Source organism: Cololabis saira, chromosome 18 (assembly GCF_033807715.1).
Source record: "Cololabis saira isolate AMF1-May2022 chromosome 18, fColSai1.1, whole genome shotgun sequence".
NCBI classification, from domain to species: Eukaryota; Metazoa; Chordata; class Actinopteri; order Beloniformes; family Belonidae; genus Cololabis; species Cololabis saira.
The window spans coordinates 35,762,096-35,788,086 of NC_084604.1; the positions used below are offsets into that span (position 1 = coordinate 35,762,096).

The window sequence follows — 25,991 nt, forward strand, 5'->3', positions numbered from 1 at the left end:
TTATCTGATTCATGGAACGGCAAAAAGTTGTTACATGGAAAAGATAAGCTATGTTAAATGCCATACAATGCATACAGTGCATTTATCTTTTCAAAGTTAGATTGGGTACTGTGTTTATGCTATGCATGACAAAGAAATAACTTTAAAAAAGTATATTTCAATATCTTAGATGACATACACAAATTGGCCCACTTTTCTGTCAAGGCTCTGTTGGCTCTGTAATAACAAATGACTCAGGAGACGACGTTATAGAGTATCGTTCACTACTACTTTAACATGTTTTTAAAATCAAAGAGCCTTGCCGTATTTAAAATGTAAAATTATCGAAACACCTTTAAAAAAGTTTAACTTGGCTTCATCTGAAAAGAATCTGATTTCACAATATTTGAGGCTTATTTTTATTTCTTGAAGATTACCGTATTGTTCTCTTGAATGTTGTTTTATTTCAATTTCCATTCTTCTTTCATTCTCTCATTATGAATATTCATGAATTTTATAAACATACAAATATATATATATATATATATATATATATATATATATATATATATATATATATATATATATGTATTAGGGCTGTCACGACGCGCATGATATAATTTCTGATGGAGAATTAAAATGGACTTTTGAACGGCTAGTTCACTTTCAAAAAGATGCCAGATGGTTCGCTGGACAAGATTAAAGTTATTTGCATGTACTGTCGATTTGAAATGAATTACCATCGAAGTACGTGGAGTCTCAAATACCATTTGCAGCCAAACACACGACCAAAGAGCCCCCCCCCACCCCTCGTCAAAAGCAGACAACGCTGGATCATAGCAGCTTGCAAAAAAGGACGAGTCAAATCAAATCAAACTTTATTTGTTAAGCGCTTTTCTTACAAAAGAGTTACACCGAGTTACACTCCCTGCTGTTACATGTGCACTTTATTTGTTTGTAATTTATTTTTTGTATCCCCCTGTTTTGATCCCGCTTAGGAGAAGGGGATCATTTTTGAGCCTTTTTTCCTCCATATGAGGTTAGACATAATTACATGGAAAATTTAACTGACCAATGCACTTCTTGTACAATGTGTGTGATGCATATGGTTCATTGTTTTACATTGAGCTGCTTAAAAAAACAAGGAATCTTAAGTTAGTCTTAACAAGTGTAAAGTTGGGGACTACATTGTGTTTGTATTTATGAACGAATGTTACATTCAGGTCAAAAGCTTTTTTTGTGGAAAGTTGAATAAACATTGGCATAAAGCAACATATTTGCCCTTTCTCATGTTGTTAACAGTATTAAAAACATTAAAAAAAAAAATACCTTGCCATAATTTAGAACAGCACAAAATGTGTGAATAAATTTGCAATTAATATGCGATTAATCGCATAGTTAATTACAGAAATCATGGATTAAGTAAGATTAAACATTTTAATCGTTGGCCAGCACTAATATATATATATATATATATATATATATATATATATATATATATATATATATATATATATATATATATATGACGGTTTAGTTATTTTACATTTAAGTAATTTATTTTTAATCGCATATAAAAATGTCATATCTCCATATCTTTTATACTTGTTTTTACCCATCCACTTTATTGCCTGTCTGTTTTTATTATAAGTCTGAAGGATGAATGCAAGATTGTTAAACATTAACTTTACTGAGCATATGTCCAAATATGCAGTGGCGTGGATTCAACGTATCTGATCTTTTGAAGGGGAAGTGCCTAAAAAAGATATAAAAACTTCAACAGAATTTCTGCTTTGAGGGATTCGTCGAAGGGCGTGAAAAGTGTCTCTCCTTTCGCTCAGAGAAGAAGTTTCTTTTCCACACTTCAACTGAGGTAATTACAAAATTTATCTTTTTTTTATAGTTGTACTTTTGGCATATGCTAGTATTGACAATTTAACCCATTGAATTAGACCTTAAATGAGAAAAGCAGATGGACAAGGGCCGATGTTACACCGAATTCTGTGGCTGATCAGATTTTGTGACCTGGTGATGAATTTCAGCTGTTGAGGATTTTCATCAGCAATCAAATTTTCCATGTATTCTTTGAGTCATGTACCCTTTTAAAAAAATAACACTCAAAGTAAAACAAGCTGACCAATATTTTTAAATGAGATTCAAATTGGTTAGAAGTGTGTTTTATACTTTATCCCACATAAAATATAAAACACACTTCTAACCAGGTTACAAAATCTGACAGGTCACAGAATTCGGTGTAACATCGGCCCTTGTCCATCTGTTTTTCTCATTTAAGGTCTAATTGAATAGGTTAAATAGTCAATACTAGCATATGGGGCATGTTCTTCTTGTGCTTTCTAAATTAAGGGAAAAAAGTCAATTTTATTTATGTTGCAAACACAACCATGCATCTTGCAAGTACTTACTTACAAATGGCAGTCATCGTAATTGGTCTTCTTTGAATCAAACTAATTTAAATGATTGTCAGCATATCAATGAAAAGGTTCATATTTATATAAATATAAACAGTTTCTCTGAGCTGGAACATGACTGTCCGGTAAAAAGTAAACCATATCTGATGCCTTTTTTATTACATTTTTTGCAACTGGTGCTACATGATTGAGCATTTACATTCTTTTTTTCTTTTAATCTTATGTGAAAAGCCAGGCCATACAGTAATGATAATGGCCCGGTTTCCCAGATCAGTTAAGTAGTTCTTAACAGTTAAGTAGTTCTTTCACAGGCTCCTTAAGATGGTTTGAAAGAAGTCTTTCGCTGTTAAGAACTACTTAACTGATCTGGGAAACCGGGCCAATATAAACAGGCTATGTAATTGTTCAAATAACAGCACACTACAATTTGACAAAAATCTAAACATACCAGTATGTCAAAGATGAATGTCATATCATAAGTATGTCACATAAAAAAAATTACCTACTTTAGATTAGATTACATTTTCCTTTATTCCCACACAATGGGGGAAATTCACAATGTTACAGCAGCAAGACAAAAAAAAAAAAAAAACTTTTTCCAGGTAGAGAGTTCCCAAGGGTCCAATGACATAGTTTTTTTGTTTTAAATCTCGTTAGGTCAAAATTTTCCCATTTGCTTTCCCCACCTTCTTAACAAACACCTGGTATCACTTTGAACCTTTTAATAATTTTTAAATTGTATGAAAGTACACTTAAACTATGTTGCTTAATTAATAGAAATTTTGAGTTTTTTGATATTTTGGTCTGACTACATTGTTGTAGAGTGGCTTAATGATTAAGTGGCAACTTTTAAAAATCTCCCAGCTAGCATAAGAGGATATTACTGCAATCATCTTATTTCAACACTGGGACAGGAGGTTTCACGCTTTCTTTTTAAATCAAAGCAGTTACAATAATACATCAACATGAAATCAGCACTGTCTGAGTTATATAATGAATGCATTCAGTGAATAGTCACTTTGTAAAAGTCCATATAACTAACATTGATATGTACTGTATGTCTTTTTCTTTGCACAGTTCAAATTGACTGAAGTCAACTCTATTAAGGTGCCAATCATTTAATCCATCTAAACTTCTGGATGAAGCAGCACCATCTAATTGGCCCCATGGAGATGGGAAACCTTGAACCTTGAGCTGAATAAGGTAAATGACGTGTCATGATATAAATATGTTACAGTATATAACGTACTCAGTAACTTCTGTTTAGCTTTCTGTTTTACATTGGCTAACGCTTACGGTCATCTGTGGAAAGAAAGTTAATAAAAAGGTGCGATGTTCTGATACAATTGCATCGAACAGAGATTTATCTGCAGTGGCTTTGAAAGGGAAAGGCAGCTTTAGATCTAGAGTGGCAAATACATGTATCTGTAACCATTTTTCAGACAATATCTATCAATATCTCTATATAATAACTGAAAAAAATCTGAAAAATGGTTCAAATATGTTATTTTGTTACTTGAAAATTTTAAAATATGTTTATGTAAAATATGCTACATGTATATGTAGTATATGTAGTAATATGTAATAAAAAATAACGAAACAAATGTATGTTCAAGTAGAGTTTATAGTTGTGTTGCAATCCCCACTCGCCAGTGCCACTGGTAATAGAGTGAGGTTTTGTTTGGAGTGAGGATTACTGTATACCTTTTTTTTTTTTTTTTAAGATTTTTTTGGGGGTTGTAGTGGCCCTTTATTGAAGTTGCAGACAGGAAGGGGGTAGGGAGAGAGAGAGAGAATGGGGATGACATGCAGCAAAGGTGCACAGGCTGGGATTCAAACCTGCAACCACTGCAGGAGGACTGTAGCTTCAGTATATGAGCCGCTTGCTTAAGCCACTGCGCCACCGAGCGGCCCTATATATACCTGTTTAACTAAGAAACCGAGCGTTTAACTCCATACATACTCCTACTTTCCATGTTGTTAATGTTACAAATAAAAGTGATACTGTTGAGATAATCCACACACACACGCATGCACGCACACACACACACTCTGACACACACACACACACTCTGGTGGGAACCCTGACAATCAATCAGCTAATTGTAAGATTATATATTCACGAATATATTCATACCAGGGCAATGATCCATGCTGCCACGGCCGCCGCAAGGGGTGCTATGTCGCGCTATGGGCCGTTTTTTTTTTTTTTCCTTTTTTCCCTTATAAATATCAACAGTCACGTGCCATTACAGACATAAATGTGTACTAGTCTGTGCATATCAATAAATATATGTGCAATGATGCGCGTGTCTGTTGTTCAATACAACTGATCAGACCAAGCGCAGACACAAGCTGCTCTGATCCAGACGGGTGGAGTTGGAACAAACTGTCACACAATGTCGAGAGAACGAGACAGATTCAGGAAATTTCCATCAGGGGATGAAAAAAGAAAAAAACTAAAGAAAATTGAAGAGTTTAATGCCTCTCTGAAAGGCTCGTTTGATAAATTTGTTACAAAAACCACCGATCCGATTGGGTCTCAAGCAGCCGTGGGGCCCCGCGTCGAAGCAAGCCAAATGATGATGAGTCAAGGGAAGGTATCCAGTATTTTGCTAATTGGAGAGTTAAAATTGCGCATATAGACACCCGATCCGACCCAAAAAACCCAAAATTTCGAGGCCCCCCCCCGGCCATTTTGCACAGGGCCTCGCAAATCTCCCAGACGGCTCGATGCTGCATTCCTGTTCTGGAGTTTCAGAAGGAACACGTTGATTTGCTGCAGTGTCAGGTCCGTCATCTCTGCACCTTTTCCTTTGGTACCTACAGCAACAGCAGAAATTTACATTTTACAATTAGTCATTGAGCAGACGCTTTTATCCAAAGCGACTTACATAGTATAATAACATTCAAGCTACTTTGCAACAGACATTAGTGTAACAATAAATACTGCTGCACCTTCGACAGATAGTACAGGAGAAAGAATAAGGGTAGTGCTAAGAAATTGTAAGTTACAGGAGTAGGTTAAACTAATCCATATCTCAAAACAGCAGCTGTAGCTGCTAGGCACCAAAGTTTATGCAAGAGATGGAAACAAACAAAACAAAAAATGAGTGCGAGGAGGGCAACTCTAATCTTACCTGTCAACACAGATGGCACAAAAACGCCTCGCCTGCAAAAATAAAACACAAACATGTTGGTTTAGGCTAGCAAGCCACCAGCCAAATCTAACGCCAGCTTATCAAACTTTAGCTGCATTTAATTATTATTCTACTTCATACAGAAATGAACTAATGGAAACAAGGCTTTTCTCGTAAAATCAAAGAGTAGATAGATTACATTCCATAAAGTGGGTGCTGCAGACATGAGCATTTTTGATTATGTCCTCATTCCAGTCCACACATTTAATCACCTGCAGCCACAGACGCCACCAGTTGCTCTGAAATGGTCGTGATCCTGTCGGAATCCTTTAAAACTCCTATAAAACAAAAGAAATAGCGATTCATAAAACCGTATGCAACAACCAGACATGTTGATGCTGGGAACAGTTTGTAAATGCTTGCAGTTAGAACTGCTGGAGAACAACACCACTTCCGTTGCCAAAATGCACATACATTATATGACGTTGACTGAAAGGGGTCTATTTGTTTTCGTTTTTTCCCCCCATTTGACATGGATGGCTTCTTTTACTCCTACTTCAAACCATCTGTATTTTATATCCACAATGTGCATTGTCTTCAGAAGTCCCTTACCTTTTGAGATGCAGACGGCTGCTAATTCTTGGCCTGTTGTGTTGTTCATCTATTCATCTACTTTGTAAAGTTGCGGTTTGGTTTATCTGATTTAAAAGTCTTTACACTCTTCGCTGCACTCAACTATATTTACACCATTCAGTTTCTGTTTGGTTGCTTTGACCTCGACGTGAACCGGTTAGGCTGAGGTTGGTCTTAGGTTTAAGTGGACAGGTATGTTGTGTTCAGAGAAGATCCTTCTGAATTTGGCAGACACTCGTGCCATGTATGGGATTATGATTTGTTGGGGTTCTTTTTCTTCTGCTCTGCTTTGTGTTGTGGCTGACTTGACGAAGGCCACGTTTAGATATCAGCAGGTTTGAAATGCTGTTTTCATGTGCTTGTACTCCTTTTCCTTTCCAATGAGGTAAACCTCAGATGATGGGCAGGTTGTGTTCCAGAAAGTGGTGAAAAAAACAGATTCGATTTTTTTTTTTTTTTAACCCTTGTGCTGTCTTCGGGTCAAGGAAGGAGGAATGGAAGAAGGAAGGAAAGAAGGAAGGAAGAAAAGAAGGAAGGAAGGGAGGAAGGAAGGAAGGAAGGAAGGAAGGAAGGAAGGAAGGAAGGAAGGAAGGAAGGAAGGAAGGAAGGAAGGAAGGAAGGAAGGAAGGAAGGAAGGAAGGAAGGGAAAAAAGAAGGAAGGAAGGGAGGAGGAAAGAAGGAAGGAAGGAAGGAAGGAAGGAAGGAAGGAAGGAAGGAAGGAAGGAAGGAAGGAAGGAAGGAAGGAGGGAAGGAAGGAAGGAAGGAAGGAAGGAAGGAAGGAAGGAGGGAAGGAAGGAAGGAAGGAAGGAAGGAAGGAAGGAATGAAGGAAGGAAGGAAAGAAGGGAAAAAAGAAGGAAAGAAGGGAGAAAAGAAGGAAGGAAGGAAGGAAGGAAGGAAGGAAGGAAGGAAGGAAGGAAGGAAGGAAGGAAGGAAGGAAGGAAGGAAGGAAGGAAGGAAGGAAGGAAGGAAGGAAGGAAGGAAGGAAGGAAGGGAAAAAAGAAGGAAGGAAGGGAAAAAAGAAGGAAGGAAGGGAGAAAAGAAGGAACGAAGGGAGAAAAGAAGGAAGGAAGGGATAAAAAAAGGAAGGAAGGAAGGAAGGTAGGAAGGAACAAGGGGAGAAAAGAGAAAGAAAGAAGGAAGGAAGGAAGGAAGGAAGGAAGGAAGGAAGGAAGGAAGGAAGGAAGGAAAGAAGGGAGGAAGGAAGGAAGGAAGGAAGGAAGGAAGGAAGGAAGGAAGGAAGGAAGGAAGGAAGGAAGGAAGGAAGGAAGGAAGGGAAAAAGAAGGAAGGAAGGGAGAAAAGAAGGAAGGAAGGAAAGAAGGAAGGAAAGAGGGGAAGGAAGGAAGGAAGGAAGGAAGGAAGGAAAGAGGAAGGAAGGAAGGAAGGAAGGAAGGAAGGAAGGAAGGAAGGAAGGAAGGAAGGAAGGAAGGAAGGAAGGAAGGAAGGAAGGAAGGAAGGAAGGAAGGAAGGACAGGAGAATTAGGTCATTTTGACCCAAAGACAGTACAAGGGTTAAAGACTGGTAAAAAGTGTGGTCAAGTTCTTTTTCCTTTTTTTATTTTTTGTAGAGTCTGTGACCTTCTTCTTAGTTGTTTGTTCAATCCTTTCTTCAGAGCCTCATTGGTGTCATTAGTTTATTAAACAACTGAGGAAAAATATCCCTCCAGCTTGCCACTTCAGCAAAGGAAAATAGTTACCTCCCTCAGCAGAAACAAATACATCATCATTTTGCCTGGAGACAAAGGTATTTTTCTTTTTTTTTTTTTGAAGTTCCCCTTAAAATTCAACTACTTAGCAAACCTAAATATCTTCTCTGGGAAAGTGATCCTTTAATCTGTTTGGTTTGCTTCCACAATCAATGAGCTTTACACAACCTTAATATTATGTTTAGCATGCTGATCACTTGTTATAGTGACATGCCAGGATGTAATAGGAGTCTGACTTGGTAAGGGCTTTGGTTTACACTGATTACTTGATTTATTTTCCAATTATCTGTGAAATGCACCAATGTTGCACGATCACTTTGACTTTCTTCATTACTATAGGTTACTTAGTATGAGAGGTTATTTCTGAACAAATCAATGAGGAATGTCAACGTTCTGAATGACTAAATGCTGCAATTCCAATAGGTCGGCAATGGATCACTGACGTTTTGCCGATCAGTGATTTGAACAGCAGAATGATTTTAAAGCAGCACAACGTAACTTTCAGCTTTTGTTGAGTTTGGCGGCTCCTTTGGACAAAAGCGGTAGTGCTTTACCAGAAAGAACACTACATTTCCCATGAGCACCAGCGCGTACTGCCGGAAAACTCCTGTCCCCGTCGCGTGCATTTGTTTTGATATTAAATGAAGACGGGACGGACTTTCAAAACTACTTTTCTGTTTCACCAAGTGAACAGACGGAACGCAAAAAAAAGATGTTAAACTGCTGGAAAGGAACTGGAATTTACCGGGATACCTTAAACAAGGAAGCCAGGGAGCGGTATATGGAGAAAATAATGATTATTAACGGTTTGGATCCATATGAAATCACTACTAAAGAGTGGAGCTCCTCGTCAGAGCTCCACTCTTTATTAGGGACTTACTGCTGCAGTTCTGCAGAACCACCGTCTCCGGCTACCTTGTTTAGGAGTGTTTGGCAGCTGCTTTGGTAAATGTTTGACTCGCCATGTGTTTCAATCCAATTTGTATAATAGTACAACATACAGTACATGTTTTGTATTACTCACTTCTCTTTTTTTGACTGCTATATTATGCTGAAGAGGCTCCGAAGTGTGAGCAATATTTTTGTTTTCCTCGTGAGATTATTTTTTTTACTCTGCAGCTACAAATAGAGTTAATATTTTTTCCTCAACAAACTAGTTTTATCTGAAGATTGGGGTTAATCGCACCGCAGAGAGCTGGCCAGCAACTGCGTTTAGCTGGAGAAGTGGGGAATAAAACCCGTGTTTTGATCCGACCCCGGTCTGCGTGTTTGTTTGTGATCATGTGTGGCAGGTTATGTTTGGTCGTTACAGCCGCGATCCAACCGAACCGACGACTCTTTTACTCTGTTATATCAGATACTTGGCCTCCGTGGTTCTGCCTCCGAGCAGGAAAGCGGTGAAAAGTTAAACCATTAGCGATCTTTTCCCCACGTCTGTTGTGTGGAGCTGCTGCAGCTACAACACAGCAACGGGTTATCAGCTTCTCATGAGCTCTGCGCTCCACGCCCCGCCCGTTTTCGTCTCGACTGTGAATCGGGAAGGAGGGGGAAGTTACGTATGCCGTAAAGCAGTCAAAGCCGTAAAAAAAAAATGTAGTTTTTTAGTGTGGAAGGGTTCCTACCATGCACTTCAAAGTTACATAGTGCCAGTCAGAGCCGCCTGGGAGATTTGCGAGGCCCTGTGCGAAATGGCTGGGTGGGGCCCTCGCGCGTGAGCGTTTTTTGGGTTTTTTGGGTCGGATTGAGTGTCTATATGCGCAATTTTACCTCTCCAATTAGCAAAATACTGGATACCTTCCCCTGCCTCATCATCATCTCTTGCCTCGACGCGGGGCCCCACGGCTGCTTGAGACCCGGTCGGATTGGTGATTTTTCTAACAAATTTATCAAACGAGCCTTTCAGAGAGGCATTAAACTCTTTCATTTTCTTTAGTTTTTTTCTTTTTTCATCCCCTGATGGAAATTTCCTGAATCTGTCTCGTTCTCTCGACATTGTGTGACAGTTTGTTCCAACTCCACCCGTCTGGATCAGAACACCTTGTGTCAATGCGCCCAGTCTGACGCAGTTGTATTGAACAGACACGCGCATCATTGCACATATGTATTGATATGCACAGACTAGTACACATTTAGGTCTGTAATGGAACGTGACTGTTGATATTTATAAGGGAAAAAAAAAAAAAAAAACGGCCCATAGCGCGTGGCCCCTTGGGGCGCGAGGCCCCGTGCGGTCGCACGGTTCGCACACCCCTTGCGGCGGCCCTGGTGCCAGTGAAGGCGATACAGACCCCTCAGACCGTGACCATTAAACCTGTTGGAAGTTGATGTACCATCACAATGACTCTGGAAATATGATATTAAGGTGGAAAAGTTACATACTGCTTTAAAGGAGCTTGAGGCCGGATTGTGGCAGGATTTATGAAAAAAATCTGTATACATTTTAAGTTTTCTAGTAATAATGTCAGATGAAGCGTTCCAAACCCAAAAGAATGAGCCCGCTAGTGTATCTCTCCTTTGCCTTGAACAGGCTGTGTGCTGCAAAATGTGCTGCAATTAGGTCCCGAATTTCCCGCGCTGGGCTGCGGATGTGACGTCACATGACGCTGCATGCACGTTCTCCCCGTTCTCCCCGTTCTCCCCGTTCTCCCGTGCCGGCTTCACTGTTGGCTGCAGTACCCCCAACGGCCGTCGTGGTGAAGGGTGGCGCTAGAGAGTCTCATTTCTTAAAAGGAGCCTCAAGCTCCTTTAAGAGCCATGATTTCAAAACTGCAAATACAAAAAATTTCAACAATTTGCCAACTCTAAAGTGATGTAGTTTGAAAGCAACCTAAGCTGTCTAGGCCGTAAGGTGAACCTCAAAAAGTATTTCAGAAAGTGATTCCCGCTCCCACCTTTGAGGACAACACAATCTTTACATTATAAAAAAGATTGATTCATGCTCACCTTATAAGTAAAAGTTCGGAGCTCAAAACCCCGCAAGAGTCCCGTGAAAAATATATGCAAAGTGTACTAGGCAAGTGTTGAGATGGGAATCTCATTATATTTTAGCGGTTATATTGAAGAAACTTTTATTTTTTTGTGTTTTTATCTTTCAGGAAAAAACAGGCTGTCCTTGAAAATCATCACTGTACTACAAAAATAAATCAGCCAAAATGGGGAACCGACAATCAGAAATTGATTGCTGCGTTTGTTCTAAAATTCTATCTCCAAACGCCTCCGAAAAAAAAGATACTGTTCATGGTCAATATGTATTTGTGTACAATGGAGGTGAATACTACAAGGAAGTTGGTTACAATATGTACAAGTGTGAACACTGCTTTCACACTGAAAACAGGAATCAAGAGAAGGATAAGGATAAGAGAACGGAGGAGGAAAGAAAAAGAGACGAGCTCAATCAAAGACTCCAAGAGTCAAAGAACCAAGCTGAAAAGCAGCAAGAACCCCTGACATACACCAATTCAGAAAAACTCAAATCCAAGCAAAATGTTTTGAAACAACATTTGGATGCATCTGAGGCTGACTATGAATCAGCTGGTGGTAGAGATGATTTTCTAGCAATCCTCTCTTTGACATGTGGCATTGAGGTTTTAGATCCCCGCCTCACTAAATGGACAGCTGATCAGCAGGGAAAGATCCTTCCAGCTCTGGACAAACTCCTCTTCAGTGAATGGATTAGTGATCCACCATCACTCAGCACTCTGCAGAACACCCAAGTCTACATCACAGAGCTGTGCGCCCTGTCTCTGGAAACTTCTGAGGGAGTTTTCTTACAAACGATCTCTGACCACATGCACCTCCTGGTGGGGTCTATTGATAAATCAGCATCTAATTATTCTGAAAGTTTGATGTTGACTCAAGCATTGTACTTAACTCTGGTACACTTCTTGGGTGAGACTGGAACCGATAATACTGATGCAGTCCTCATCGCTAAACAATGGATTGCAAATGAGCTCTCCACTGAGAAGATCTTTGTTGTTGGATTCCTGAGCATCCTCACATCATCACTGCAGAGTGCAGTTGAACGGAGCTCTGTGTTAATTACAAAGATGGAAGTAGAATGCTTGAAACTTATTTTATCAGAGCTCACAGATCCAATCCAAACCCACCCTGAAACCACGAAAATGATCCTAACACTTGTACAAAAAAACCAATGGTCTCCAACTGAAGCACTTAATCTGCTCAAAGAACTGTCACAGAAACGTGCACATGATTTTTATGTGGCTAGAGTCTTAAAATTGATACAAGTGTATGACGTATCACATGACTGGATGGATGAATACGGGAACTTTCTCACCCAGGTTGTTGGTAATTTGGACATCTATACCGAGGATTTCCAAAAGATTCTCAGAAAGAAAGATGAGCACAATCTACATTCAGCTCTGGCCAAGTTAAAAATGTCACAGAATTTGGATAATGATAAGATTGGTTTCATTACGAACGTCACCACTTTTGTCTTGCAGAATTCCGAAAATCTGCCGACAAATTCGGCATTTATAAGACATTCCTTACAAGATGGAGTGTTAAAACAATTGGAGATACAGAACTGCCTCTTTCTTCTCTGCAAAACAGTTTTTGACACAAAAGGCTGGTGGCCTACAGTGAAGCAGATGGTGCACTGGTGTGTATTGGTGATAAAAAAGAAGACCGAAGAACCACAACTGGTTGGAATAGAAGTAGACCCATGTGTCATAGCAATGTTTGCAGCCACATGTGTCTACATGGGACACAAACTGGACATTGTTCTGAGCTCTGTTGATCACTCAAAAGAGCAATCTGAGGAGTGGTCTGTCTTCTACAACAACCTTGGAATTTCTCAAAACACAAACATGAAGACAGACGCATTACTCAGAGATGTCTATGAAGCAGACATTGTGTATGGTATACTGGATGACTTTGTTTCTGATTACTTTTGGCATGGCAAAGACATGATAGAAAATAGAAAACCTCCGTTTATTCGAGGTTTCATCATCGATGCAAAAAGCCTAAGTACTTTGGAAAATCTGGATCTGTTAAAGCTCAAACAGAATGAATATGTAGTGTTTACAGCAGAAGTAATTGAGACCCTCATACACAACTTCCAAAGTGAAGAAATGGAATTGAAATGCAGGTTTATGAAGGATCTCTTTCAGATGCTCCACACTAATCCATACAAATACAAAAACAATAAAATGATCCGTATCTTCGAGAACATTACTGGGATGGGATTGTATTTGCATCAGAGATTACTTCTGATCTTTCTCGAGAATCTCCTTGAAACACTTACTAATGAATCAAGATATGGGAAAATCATGACATCTGCTGCTAATGGATGGTGTTTTGAAGCATTAGTTGCTTGTGTAGATGAATTGGACAGGCAAAGAAGAGAAGCAAAAGAAATCTTCCAGATGGCTTCAATTCTTCAAGCACAATCACTTTGGCCACCAACAGAGATCTTGTACCTAATTGAAGTATTAACTCACCGCCATCATGATGTATACTGCATTTCCATCATGAAGATTTTACATCTGATGACAACATACCAGGTTTCTTCCAAGTGGAAAGATAAGAGAAAGCAATCTCTCCTTGATCTTGTATTTTCACTTCCAACTGGGGATCTGATCAACCATTTAAAAATGAGCTTTGCAGATGAAAAAAGCAAAAGTGTTGACATACTCTTTAATGAAATACGTCAGATGAAAGACATTGATGAACAGACCCTGAAGAAATCTGAAACTGTAGTAACAAACCTCATCAAAAATCGTGATATTAGCCAAGACAACGATGTAAAGAAAGCAAAGACTCTGTGTCACAGTATGGAAACAGAAGACCTTGAAGAAATCCTGGCAGTTTTATGCTATGCTGTTCACAAACACAAGGCGTGGTGGCCTAGGGCTACTCAGATGATGAGCTGGTGCTTCTTGGCCTTATCTGATACTGGGAAACTCTTGGAAATGGGAACTGGAGAAGGAAAGTCTTGTGTCATAGCCATGTTTGCAGTGCTGCGTGTGCTGAGAGGTGAAAAAGTAGATGTGGTTTCCAGCTCTTCAGTCTTATGTCAAAGAGATGCAAGAGAATGGAATAAGTTCTACAAGTACTTTGACATTACAGTTGACACAAACACAAACAAGACTAGCTATATGGAGCTAAAAGAATGCTACCAGAAGAATGTGGTCTATGGAACCATTGACTTCTTTGCTGCAGATCACCTTCGCAAGATATTTGAGATGAAGGATGTGAGACCTGATCGCAGCTATCAGTGCGTTATAATTGATGAAGTGGATTCCCTTCTGCTGGATCAAGGAGTGCAGCTGACCTACCTGTCCAGCCCCATGGTCTCAATGGAGCATCTGAACTTGTTTCTCATCATGATCTGGGGCCACGTTTCTCAGTATGGCTTTCTGTCCTCAGGACATAGGACATTTGTCCATGGTCCTCCAGCTTCATTCTTCAAGGCCATCTGTGACTCAATCAATAAAGAAGAAAAGATTAAGCCAATGGACATTTTACAGATTGCTGAAGACACAGGAACTGTGTCAAGGGGGTTTGCAAACAAGATCTACACAAGTAAAATGGAAGATGTTGCTGAACAACTCAAAACTGTGAGTCAGGATGCTGTGGTTCATTTTTTTGAAAAAATGGAGGACTATGTCCCTTATGGATTTACCGTTTACACTTCAGACAATAAGGGATTGCTCCGTCTCAGAAAGGTTAGCCCGTACAACAAACACCACATCCCAGAGCTGACGTTTCTTGTCTTGGAGGAAGGCTTGTGTTGTCCTCTCTATGACTCAGAAGAAAGTCTCATCAGGCCAATTGCAGACTTTATCACAGAGAAGATTGAGTACACACCATGTACAAACGACAAAGAGAAAATCAGTGTGGCAGGGTACAGGACTGCACCCCCTCTCTCCCCTGAAGACTCCCCTGCAGACAACGCCCCAAACCTGGAAAATGCCACAATCAGAATCCCACAATTCTTGAAAAGTCTGATTGAAAGCAAAGTGTCAGCGTGGGTTCAGAATGCCTTTCTGGCAATGCAGCTGAGGGAAGGACGGGACTATGTTGTTGAAAACAACAATGTCTGTCCTGTGGACTTCAGATCCACTGGTATTGTAGAACTGAATAAGAAATGGGGTGATGGCCTCCAACAGTTTGTTGAGATTAAACACCAAATCAAATTGAGCACAATTTCAATGGTGACAAACTATATTTCTAACATCTCCCTTTTTAAGAAGTACCATGGAAAGATATATGGGACAACAGGAACACTTGGCGGCAAAACAGATATTCTGTTTTTGCAGGAATTATATCCAAACCTGTCTGCCTGCAAAATGCCAACTTTCAACAGGAAGAAGTTGTTTGAGGTGAACGGAACGCTGAAGAAATCAAATGAAGAGTGGAAATCTGAAATAAAACGTGCAGTCATGGCTCAGCCAAATGGGAGAGCAGCCCTGGTAATCTGTGAAACAATCAACAAAGCCGAAGAGATCTACGAATACCTGAAAAGCGATGTCCAAGGTGAAATAATTCTCTACTGCCGCAGTGACAAAGACAGTTTGAGCAAAATAGAAAGGGAACTTCTTCCTGGAGACGTCATTGTTGCCACAAACTTGGCCGGGCGAGGCACAGACATTAAAGTGTCCGAACAGGTGAACAATAATGGGGGACTCTTTGTGATTCTCTCCTTCCTTGCAGAGAACCAAAGAGTGGAATTTCAGGCTTTTGGTCGAACAGCACGCAGAGGCAAACCTGGATCTGCACAGATAATCATGTCCACTGAACATCTGCAGCAAGATTTCAGTATGGTGACATCTCTAGAAGAAGCGAAGAGAAACAGGGACACATGTGCAGTGGAAAAGATAAATAGCATGTTGAATGATGTCATAGAGATGAATCTGCGAGAGGAACTGTTTTCAGAGTACTGTGAAACACTAAAAAATATTTACGACAACAAAGACAAAACAAAAACAAAACAAGACAAAAGAGCTGTTGCAGCCATCATGAATGAGTTCTGGGGGATCTGGCTGGAAATTCATTCAGAAGACATTGAACAGTTGAAGAGAGATGAACTGAAAAGGAAACTAAAAGAGGATTTGTCAAAGGCAAAAAGTGACTCTGAAAGACAGACTTCACCTTCTTCTAGCATTTATCACTACATCAAGTTTGGAAATATAGCGTTCAATGAAAGACAATGGGAGGTCAGCACCAAGCTCTTTGAAAAAGCCATGGATCAAGATGAAAGCTGGGCAGCCATTGCTTTTTACAATCATGCATACTGCACAATAATGCAGAAAAAGAAAGATTATCTCACTAATGCAAGAACAGATTTGACAAAAGCACAAAAGTCTCTAAAATATCTCAATGAAGAAAGTTTCATGTGTTTGCAGTTTGTGAAAATGACTTGTGCAACCTCAACCAACAATGACCCAACCAGCCTCGAAAAGCAATTCACAACCAAGTGCAGCATGTACACGTTCTTTGACGAGAACATCACTGAGGCCATCAAAAAGCTGGAGAAAATGATTGAGGATAAAAAGGATGCATTGGCCCAAAAATCACCAGTCTTCTCCCTTGTTTCAAGTGCTGATGAAGAACTCCAAGGTGAAGCCTTCAACCTCTACAATCGTGGTCTGAAATATATATTTACTGTCGAACAAGAGCCCACATCCTGGGGTCCTCTGCTGGTGATTATTCTTGGAATTGCTCAGATTGTTGCTGGAGTATTGCTCACAGTGTTTACAGTTGGTGCACTGGCTCAGGTTGGCATAGGACTCGCCATTGAAGGCATATCAGACTGCATCAACGGTATAGCAGCCTGGGTGGAAGGAGATTTCAGCTGGAAGACATGGGTTACAGACAAAGCCATTTCAATTGGTGTATCAATTATTTCCTTTGGAGTTGGAAAGTTGATAACAAAAGGATTCAAAGCTTGCAAAATGTTAGTAACAGGTTTAGGTAAAAATCTGAAGGCTCTTCCCCAGTTTGTTCCCAAAGTTAAGTCCACCTTAAGTGAGGTCACAAAAGCAAGCATGAAAACTGCAGTAACAGAGAGTTCAAAAAAAATTGTGAAGGAAGCCATTTTTAAAGGACTTGGGAAGGCAGGAGAAGAACTATTGAAAATAGAACTTGAAAGAATCAAAACAGAGGTGTCAGAGACAATTGCTGAAGAAGTGAAAACCAACATAGACAAAAGCCCCTTGAAGACATTGGTAGACTCTATTATCCTCTCACATCTCGAACATAAAGAGCAACTCAACGATCTATTGAAGGACAAAAACAGAAGGAGCGACCTGCTGTTTATTTTCAAGCAGCGCAGCAAAACTGCACTACAACCATTTAAGGCTGACCTGGACTGGCAGAACAAGCTCAACTCATCCATACTCAAAGTGATGAAGACAGCTGAAGCTCTAACTACAGGAAAACTAGAAGCAATTCTAATCGCCATCCAAACTACCCACTTCTTGATCCTGCTAGCAGATGCCACTGTTGCAGCAGTCAATCTGTCCGGCAAGTTTTTCTTAGAACTTCAATCGCAGGATGTGTTTGAAAAAGCAAAAGCTATGAAAGTTGAGATGAAGGACCCGTTATCTTCAGAAACTGAAGAGATGCTGAAAGAATTCAAGCAGGAGTTGACCAGTACCATCAGTAAATTACTGGCTGATGCTATAGTGGAAGTGTTCCACCAGAAGTTCTCCAGTCACTTTGTTTTTGCTGCTTCAGGTAAAGTGAATGACATCATCAAAGAAAAAGCCAAATCTGGCATTCAAAAAGTAAAGGATAAATTCAGAGATCACCAGAACAACAGGGACACTGCAAACACGCTGGGAAATCCAACTTCTACACTTGCAGTAAAAGCAGGTAAACTCTTAAGATCACATGCAGAGAAAGTCAAATATCCTAATGGTGAGGGGACAATTCTTGATATCCGAGTCCTGTCAGAGGTCACTGGAACTAAAGTTATCATATTCACAGAGGACAGATATGGCAGACGTAGACTACAGGAGGTGAACCCAAGCCTTAAAATTGCCAATCAAACTGTCACACTGATCTACAGACCAAAGAGTGCCCAATATCCTGATGGCCGTTATGATGTGTTAATCAATAACACGGTCATATACATAGATGGCAAGAGCTCACTGTATCATGCTTTGGCACGAGGCATTACCAGTAAATCAAATGCTGGTGAACATGATATCACTTTCGAGGGAAACCGGCTCAGATCCATAGTGGCTGATGCTCTCCTCAGACACCCAGGCCAATGGGAGTTTTTAATCAAGCGCACAGAGTGGACTCAAAAAGTCAGAGGTGGAAACTGGTATACGACAGAGGGAGCTGAACCAAAATGGATCATCAAAGAAAGCAAAACAGTAATCAAAGCAGAGTTTTGGAGAGTGAAACAATACAAGGAATGGCAAAAACATGCAACTCAAAATCCAGTGATGGGAAAAATCCTTAATACAGACCATCAGCCACCAGTTCGTAGTATGCTGGAAGCTAAAAACATGAACATGAGTGGCAAACTAGCACTAGCTATGCTTAAAGAGGAAGCAAAGTCTTCTCCTCTGGATCTAAATCAGATGACTGTTGTGCAGAAATATCGTGGCCGTGAATTTCCAGCTGTTTATGGGCCTAAAAAGGCACACAGTCAGTTTCCAGATTCAAAATATGAAGACTTTAGATCACACTTGGCTATGACCATAAGTGAACCTGATGTTGAGGGCACCTTCAAACTGACAATCCTTGGTGCAATGATGAGATGCCAGCTGGACAGTGGCACCAGCTTCAAGACCTTGCAGATGAAGTGGAAGAATACAAACAGGCTTGCCATGTTTGATAACAGTTTTCAGGAACACAGTTTGAAGTTGGTGAATACATGGTTTAGCCGGCTTCAGGGCACGGGTGTCATGACGGTTGGTGATCACATGACCATTACAACCTGGATCCAAAGAAAGGGCTACAGGGACCAAGATGATTCACACATGAAGCAAATCACCAACTTCCTGCAGTGAAAAGGTAACGTGTAACTTTTAATAAGTTACTGCAATTAAGCACTGACAAGTAATTATTTTTCCGTCTCATTGTTTTGTTTTGTTTTTATATTTTGAAAGTAAAACACAGTTACACTGTATACTTTTGCAAATGATGAACAGCTAACCAGAGTGGTTTTGTTTTCTTTCTCTAGTTGTGACCATGTGAGGAGAAACAACAGAGAGCATGAAAACAGCAGGGGTTGTCGACTTTCCTGGCTGTCATAAGGAGGCTTTTCTGGATTTGTGTCGAAAACGCTTCATTTTCTTTTGTTTTTAATTCAAATTCATTTTTAATTTTAAGTTACTGTTGATGTAATTGTGGAACATATAACCTGCTATATTAAGCCATAATAACTTGCATACATTAATGCTATGACAATCTGCTTTAGCTAGAATGTAGACTTACAGAGACAGGCCCGGACTGGCCATAGGGAGAACCGGGAGTATTCCCGATGCGCCGGTCCAGGATTGGTCTGCTGGCCTGCCGCCTGATTTTAAGATTTTAAAATTACTGATTTACAAGACATTTTATATTATAATTATTTACTGATTTTGAAATCATTTATTTGTGCAACAAATGGGATATAATCATTCCATTAGTATGTATATGAATACAAGGCTAAATCAAGTGAGACATCGGCTACATTATCTTCCTGTATGAACTATAGTGTATGAACATGAACACTCTAAGCATATGTTGCTATTCAAAGGTGGTGACGGTGATGACACCAGTCCTGCTGCTGCTTCAGGAGAAACCAGTGCAGAGCAATTGGCAGAAGGTACAGAAGCATTTCACAGTAGAGCAACAACATGCAAAGGTTGCAGACATATGAACACCACCAGACACGGCCTTTTGACATAAACGGCTCTCATTTGTGTTAATAGCTTTTTTGACACTACAGCATTATTCTATTAAGCGATTGTGTTGTTGAATTTTTCTGTCTGTTGCTGACTTGCTGTTATGTTTCCCAGCTTACTGTAGGTTGGGGTTCATTAGTATGATGATGTGCCACGGAGGCAGTTGACATGGCTATTTATGTATAGCTCTAACCTTGACACTACTTATTATATAAATAATAATGTAGAACCATCACAAATACAGCAGTAAAGTTACTGTATATTCCAACCTTAGAAATCACAGTAGGTCCCATATGTGGACTTCTTTGGTGGGTCAACACCTCCACAGTCCTGTCCTTGTTATGCTTACAGTGTTCATGTTCATACACTATAGTTGATACAGGAAGATGTCTCACTTGATTTGGCCTTGTATTCATATACAGACTAAGTCCTGGCATGAAAATGTCCATGTGACATTAGGGTGAGTGTTTTAGTGGCTATTGTTCTTATATTGGAGTGTATTTTGTTTTAAATCAGCCAAAAACATACTAGTGTGTGCGTGTGGGCGAGACATATTAGGAAATCAAGTTTGACCTCTGGTTAATGTGGGAATATAATGGGACTATAATCATAAACAATTATTACAAAGCTTAAACAATTATTGCAAAGCATAGTGCAGAGTGTAGACTTCTGCAAGGCAGAGTGAGGGCCGGATATGTGTGCGCGGCATGAATAGGTGTGTGCAGAGTTCAAGTATCGGGGTGCAAGGAAGTTCAGCGGGTGAAAAGTGAAGCACGCTCAAAATACTAAAGGGCATGCTAAGCAAAAGATGAACAGCCCCATATTTGGAGTGAAGACCTGTCTGAACAGGAAAAGCAGAAGTGAGCTCAGACAGACAGAGGTGTGAAAAAGAGGAAATGCTTTGTAACTAATGAAACCACGTTTGTGTGTATGCAGGTCAAATGACCTAAATAAACATGTGTGTGCGCTTCAATAAAAATAGCTTACAGCAGAGCGGTAGAGTTTTCAGCAGATCGGAGACAGGCCGCGGGGTCTGTAAAGCTGGGCTCTCCCTTTGCAAAGGCGTACGAAAGATAGTGTGTGCTGAGTGCTTATTTTCTAACTCCTGAACCTTCACTTGTGGTCTTCCTCCTGACCCAATCCGGACCTGGGAAGTCTGGGTGACTTCAACAATTTGGGGGCTAGTCCGGGATTGGGGAGCAAAGGAGGCAGAATTGGAACTCGACCAGGACGAAGGGGCAAAAGACACGAGTCGTGACTAAAATAAGGTAAGCAGAACCTGTTTTATGGAATCTGCATTGGCTAAACCAAATTACATCGTGCCCTAGTCTTAGTAGTACTCTAATTGTCCATAAATTGTAAGGTTCAGTGGGTTGATGTTTGGAAAATTGCTTTGAGAATTTTGTAGAAATAAGAGTATAAGATTAATATGGGGTTCGAGTCCCTGTGAGTGTAAGATTAATACGGGGTTAGAGTCCCTGTGAGTATACAATTGATACGGGGTTAGAGTCCCTGAAGAGTATACAGATCCTAGAGTGTGGCAACTACAACGGTACCCTGATGAGGGGCCGGTAAAAGCTTGGTTAGAGTCCAGAGGGAATTGAGGACCCCCTAAATTGTAAGGTTCAGTGGGTTGATGTTTGGAAAATTGCTTTGAACATTTTTTTGAAATAAGAGTATAAGATTAATATGGGGTTCGAATCCCTGTGAGTGTAAGATTAATACGGGGTTAGAGTCCCTGTGAGTATACAATTAATACGGGGTTAGAGTCCCTGAAGAGTATACAGATCCTAGAGTGTGGCAATTACAACGGTACCCTGACGAGGGGCCGATAAAAGCTTGGTTAGAGTCCAGAGGGAATTGAGGACCCCCGAATTCTATGAGAAGAGGTTGAGAGTCGGAACTTTGTCTGAAAAAAAGAAACCATAGGATATCAATCTGAAGACATAATGAACACAATACAAGGAAATTGTGATTGATTACACCGCCATAATTGAACCAGTAGGGGGACACAGATACTTGTTAGTGTGTGTCAATGCCTTCACAGGAAAGTGTTTGATCAACCACTACATCCCCAGACATGGTTTTCCAGCAAAAAATAAGATCAGATAATGTCACTCATTTCAGGAATCAGGACCTCCTACAGGTGGAGGCCATGTTGGGTCTCAAACATTCATTTGGAACAGTGTATCATCCACAGTCACAAGGGAAGGTAGAAAGAATGAATCAAACGCTCAAAACCAAATTGGCTAAAATCTATGCACAGATCAAAATTAACTGGGTTGATGCCCTACCATTAGCTCTAATGTCAGTCAGGTGCTCAGTGCTTCAAAGAATCGGGTTAACCCCACACGAGCTCCATACCGAAGACCTTTCCCAGGGCCGCACACTAGGCTGCCCTGCCAACAAGGACCCACAGAGACTCTGTCTCATCGAGATATTACAACACACTCCATAGTCTTGTGTCAGCTTTCTCCAAACAGGTGGTGCAGAGACCAGGAGCAGCAGCAACCGGAGCGGATCCAGGGACGGACTGGGTTCTCATCAAAGTCATCAAAAGAAAATGGGCAGAACCTCGCTGGAGGGGACCCTACAAAATCACTGAAAGAACATCACACGCTGTAAGAGTTCAGGGTAAAGGTTACACCTGGTACCATTGGAGCCAGTGTGCAGCAGCAGCAGAACCCCAGCGCTCTCTAGCCCAAGTCTTCCAAGACCTGCAGACCAGCAATAGCCCTGAAAAGGAGACAGAAGGTCAGATCCCAGAAGGGGCAGAATAATCCCTGGGTCTAGACCTAGGAGTGTGAGGTAGTTCAAAGCAAAGGGGCAGAATAATCCCCTTGTGGTGAGGTTTAACACTGTGGTAGTCTACCCTCAGTGTTGAAGCAAGAAGAGGACGAGGACATCTGCGTGGTTGAGCTTCCCTCCCACTGAAAAGACTCTTGTTCAAGAGTAATACATGTACATAAATGTTATCGCTTAAGGTTACGCTTGCTTTATTTGTGATATCTTTGATTACGGTCTCTATTGTGCTTTGGGCTCATTGTGAACTACCAACTCAGCGGTGCAGAAACGATAGGAGAACGCTTGAAGCATTAAGTGCATGAATTTAGCGTGAGAAATTAGCTTGTAGGAAACAATGGATATTGTATGGCTTTGTGGGGGAATAATTTGGTTGATAGGGGGGGTACACACTCAGGACGCTAGCCTTTCGGGTGAAGAGTTGCGCCAGTAGATCCGTAGGCCTGTACACCCCTGCGATAAGAACGCATATCAAGAAGACGTATTGTACTTCTGCTATAATGGGACCCAAATAGACGCTTTCTTAATTATACCTCGCACGGCACTCAAAAGTCCGACCGATTGGAAGGGGTACACGTGGTATTTGAACGCCAAGCCGTACACCAATTTTGGCAGTCCCGGCATTGGGGCCATACATTTGTGTCCACGGCACAGTGGACAGTATAATCATATGGTTGGAAGTCAGATGCGAAAGCATGGAGCAAAATTGTGACCAACTTCACAATAACCCCGACCAGCGTGAACCTCCGTATAAACACCACTACCTCACCAATCCCCGCATCACCAAGAGGGGGAGATTGCAATCTTATGTCGGCCTGCACACTGGCAAATGGGTATGATCTGTGTTGGAGAATAGGAATCTGTAAGGGGAAGCCTGAAAGAAAAGAAATCAGATGCAACCGAAACAGGGAAAATAACACCAGATCCTGGGTCCTCCACCGCAAAACAGGTAACGATAATCGAAGGACCCCTAGCCACGGATGGATGGTTTCATGTAGTCACAGGAATATCAGGTACTTCGAACAATTGGTTATTAATGGCGGAACAGGCAGGTAAAGCAGCCAGAGGAAGCTGTGTAGTTTGCATGGGCGCTCGTCCTTTACTACAGGTTATACCAGACCCTCTATCCGTAAACTGCACGCTGCAGGTAATGAATAGCACAAATCCAGAGGGAGACTGTGCCCCCTGGGACAGCGCCTTCTCCGTTACAACTGCAGAGAAAAAGGAAGCCTATATTTTCATCCAAAGTAACCTCACTTGTGTACGATTAACGGGGAAAGGGATGCAGTTTGGGAAGGTGCGCTCTAAATGGTGTAGTCACATCTTTGTGATATCTGGTGGTTTTGCCCCAGTGGCCAGAGCTGACATCTGGTGGTGGTGTGGGGATGACAGACTGTTTGATAAATTACCCAGGAATGTAACTGGTGTTTGTGCCCATACAATTTTGAATGCATCCGTAGTTTCATTCTTGCATATTTTTTTTATATTTTTGAAAATTATCTTAAACTTAATTCACTTCAAGATAAGTATTGTGTAAAACCATATACTACTTAAATACATATGTAAAATGTTATGCAGAACAATTTACTTGCATCAGAGTGGTTTACTTTGTTGAATATTTGACATTTAATAAACAACATGTTTGTACAGTACTGGTTTTGTCCTGGTGCTCCATATAATACAGGTGTCATTGATGATTATTATATAATTTAATTGCTAAATGTATTGGATGAACTGTTGTTTGGCCATATGATTATCATATGGGCAAATGGACACACACATACAGACACACGCACATGTGCAATGATGTCATCGCTCACTTCAAGCTCCAAGCCTTCAAGATTTTTCTACTTTCTTCCATACATTATCATGATACATGTATGTCCATAGGTGTGCATTAACTCTTCAAGGAAACACACACAATCCTCTATCAAGAATGTCATCAAAATCGCAATCATCCGGCCTTAGTCCCGTGGCACTCCAAAATTTCCAGTGAATTTTGTGTCTAGTACTAGTGTTAATATGTTGCATAACTATACAGTCATATAATTCATGCAAAAGCTCAAAAAACAGTTTTAATAACACTAACCCAAATCAATATCGGAATCGAATCGAATTAAATCTTGATAATCGATTCTGAATCCTAAGAATCAAAATCGAATCAAAAATGAAAGACCAGTAGCAAGTACATTTTCAAAAACAGAAGTAGACAAAGGATTTCTATCCAACACAAGTTTTTAGAAACCACTTTGCCCTGTGGGTTGCCTCATTATCAGCGCAAATTTTACACATCGTCTCCTAAAGAGTCCGACGGTAGAAATCTAACCTTTCTGTGCAAATTATGACCACCTGCGCTGAGAAAACAAATCCGAGCGTGTGCCTCATCAACTTCAAATTCGAAATGTCATGTGGAGTTAAAGCATCCGTCCAGTGTGAGAAAATATCTGCAAGTCCTTGACAATCAACCAAAGTGATCAGGAAATACCAAGAAGACCCAACAGCCCCAAACGACCCCATTCCCACTGTTGCACCTTCAGGGGATTGATTTCCCAGCAACAGGTAGACAAACTGATAATGGACTACATTGTTGGAGAATTACAGCCTCTGAATAAAGTTGAAAAGCCACTAGGACAATACATGATTGTATACAGAAGGGGTCTTCAACCTGGTCCTCGGGACCCCTGTCCTGCATGTTTAGATGTTTCCTTGCATCATCACATCTGATTCTAATTAATGGTTGTCATCAGTTTGTCATCCAGGTCTACACAAATCTGTTAATGACACAATCATCTGTATCAGCGTGTGCTGAAGCAGGGAAACATCTAAAACATGTAGGACAGGGGGTCCTGACCAGGGTTTAAGACCACTGGTATACGGTGAACAATTTTGGGATAGGGTGGCGTTTCATTCGTACTTCTCACCTAAAAATATTGAAATTAACTGAATTTGAACTAGTTCAAAATGAAAATGGTGAACTACAAGCGTGAATTGTTCATTTTTAAACTATGTGAACTGAACTTTGAACTAGTTCATGAGAAGTATGAACTTGCACAACACTGACAGCGCAGGAGAAATGTCATCTTGTTTGGGCCAGGATCATGCGCGGATAAATGCACAGGCTTCCCTAGGTTGCAGCCTAGGGGCCCCACGTGTGGAGGGGCCATTGGATTGGTCAGACTATTTTTTAGAAATGTAAATAAACTACAATGGTGAAAAAAAGTGAACTCTATTGGTCCGTGGGGTGATAAACAAGCAAAAAAAGCACTGATTGGGAAAACATGGGTCACTTCTATCCAATCAGCTCATTTGATTTGTCATTCTTCCGTCACAATGCTGTCGCCTGTCAATCTGAAGGCTTATTTATGGTTCCGCGTAACACCAACGCAAAGCCTACGGCGTAGGGTCACGGCGACGCGCACCGAACGGCGCGAGTCGC

The 25,991-nt window shown here is 40.7% G+C and overlaps 1 protein-coding gene across 1 annotated transcript; it reads left to right on the forward strand.

Moving 5' to 3' along the window:
* Nucleotides 1–1,783: 1,783 nt before the first annotated feature.
* On the forward strand, nucleotides 1,784–24,089 carry LOC133464487 (uncharacterized). Its single transcript, XM_061746502.1, has 4 exons — nucleotides 1,784–1,852; nucleotides 3,486–3,611; nucleotides 10,982–18,878; nucleotides 19,048–24,089. The coding sequence occupies exon 3, from the start codon at nucleotides 11,039–11,041 to the stop codon at nucleotides 18,872–18,874; it is 7,836 nt and encodes a 2,611-aa protein (XP_061602486.1). The 5' UTR covers nucleotides 1,784–1,852; nucleotides 3,486–3,611; nucleotides 10,982–11,038; the 3' UTR covers nucleotides 18,875–18,878; nucleotides 19,048–24,089.
* Nucleotides 24,090–25,991: the final 1,902 nt, after the last annotated feature.

Excerpts from the sequence above, each read along its gene's own strand:
- LOC133464487 (XM_061746502.1), top strand. The coding sequence starts at position 11,039 with ATGGGGAACCGACAATCAGAAATTGATTGCTGCGTTTGTTCTAAAATT.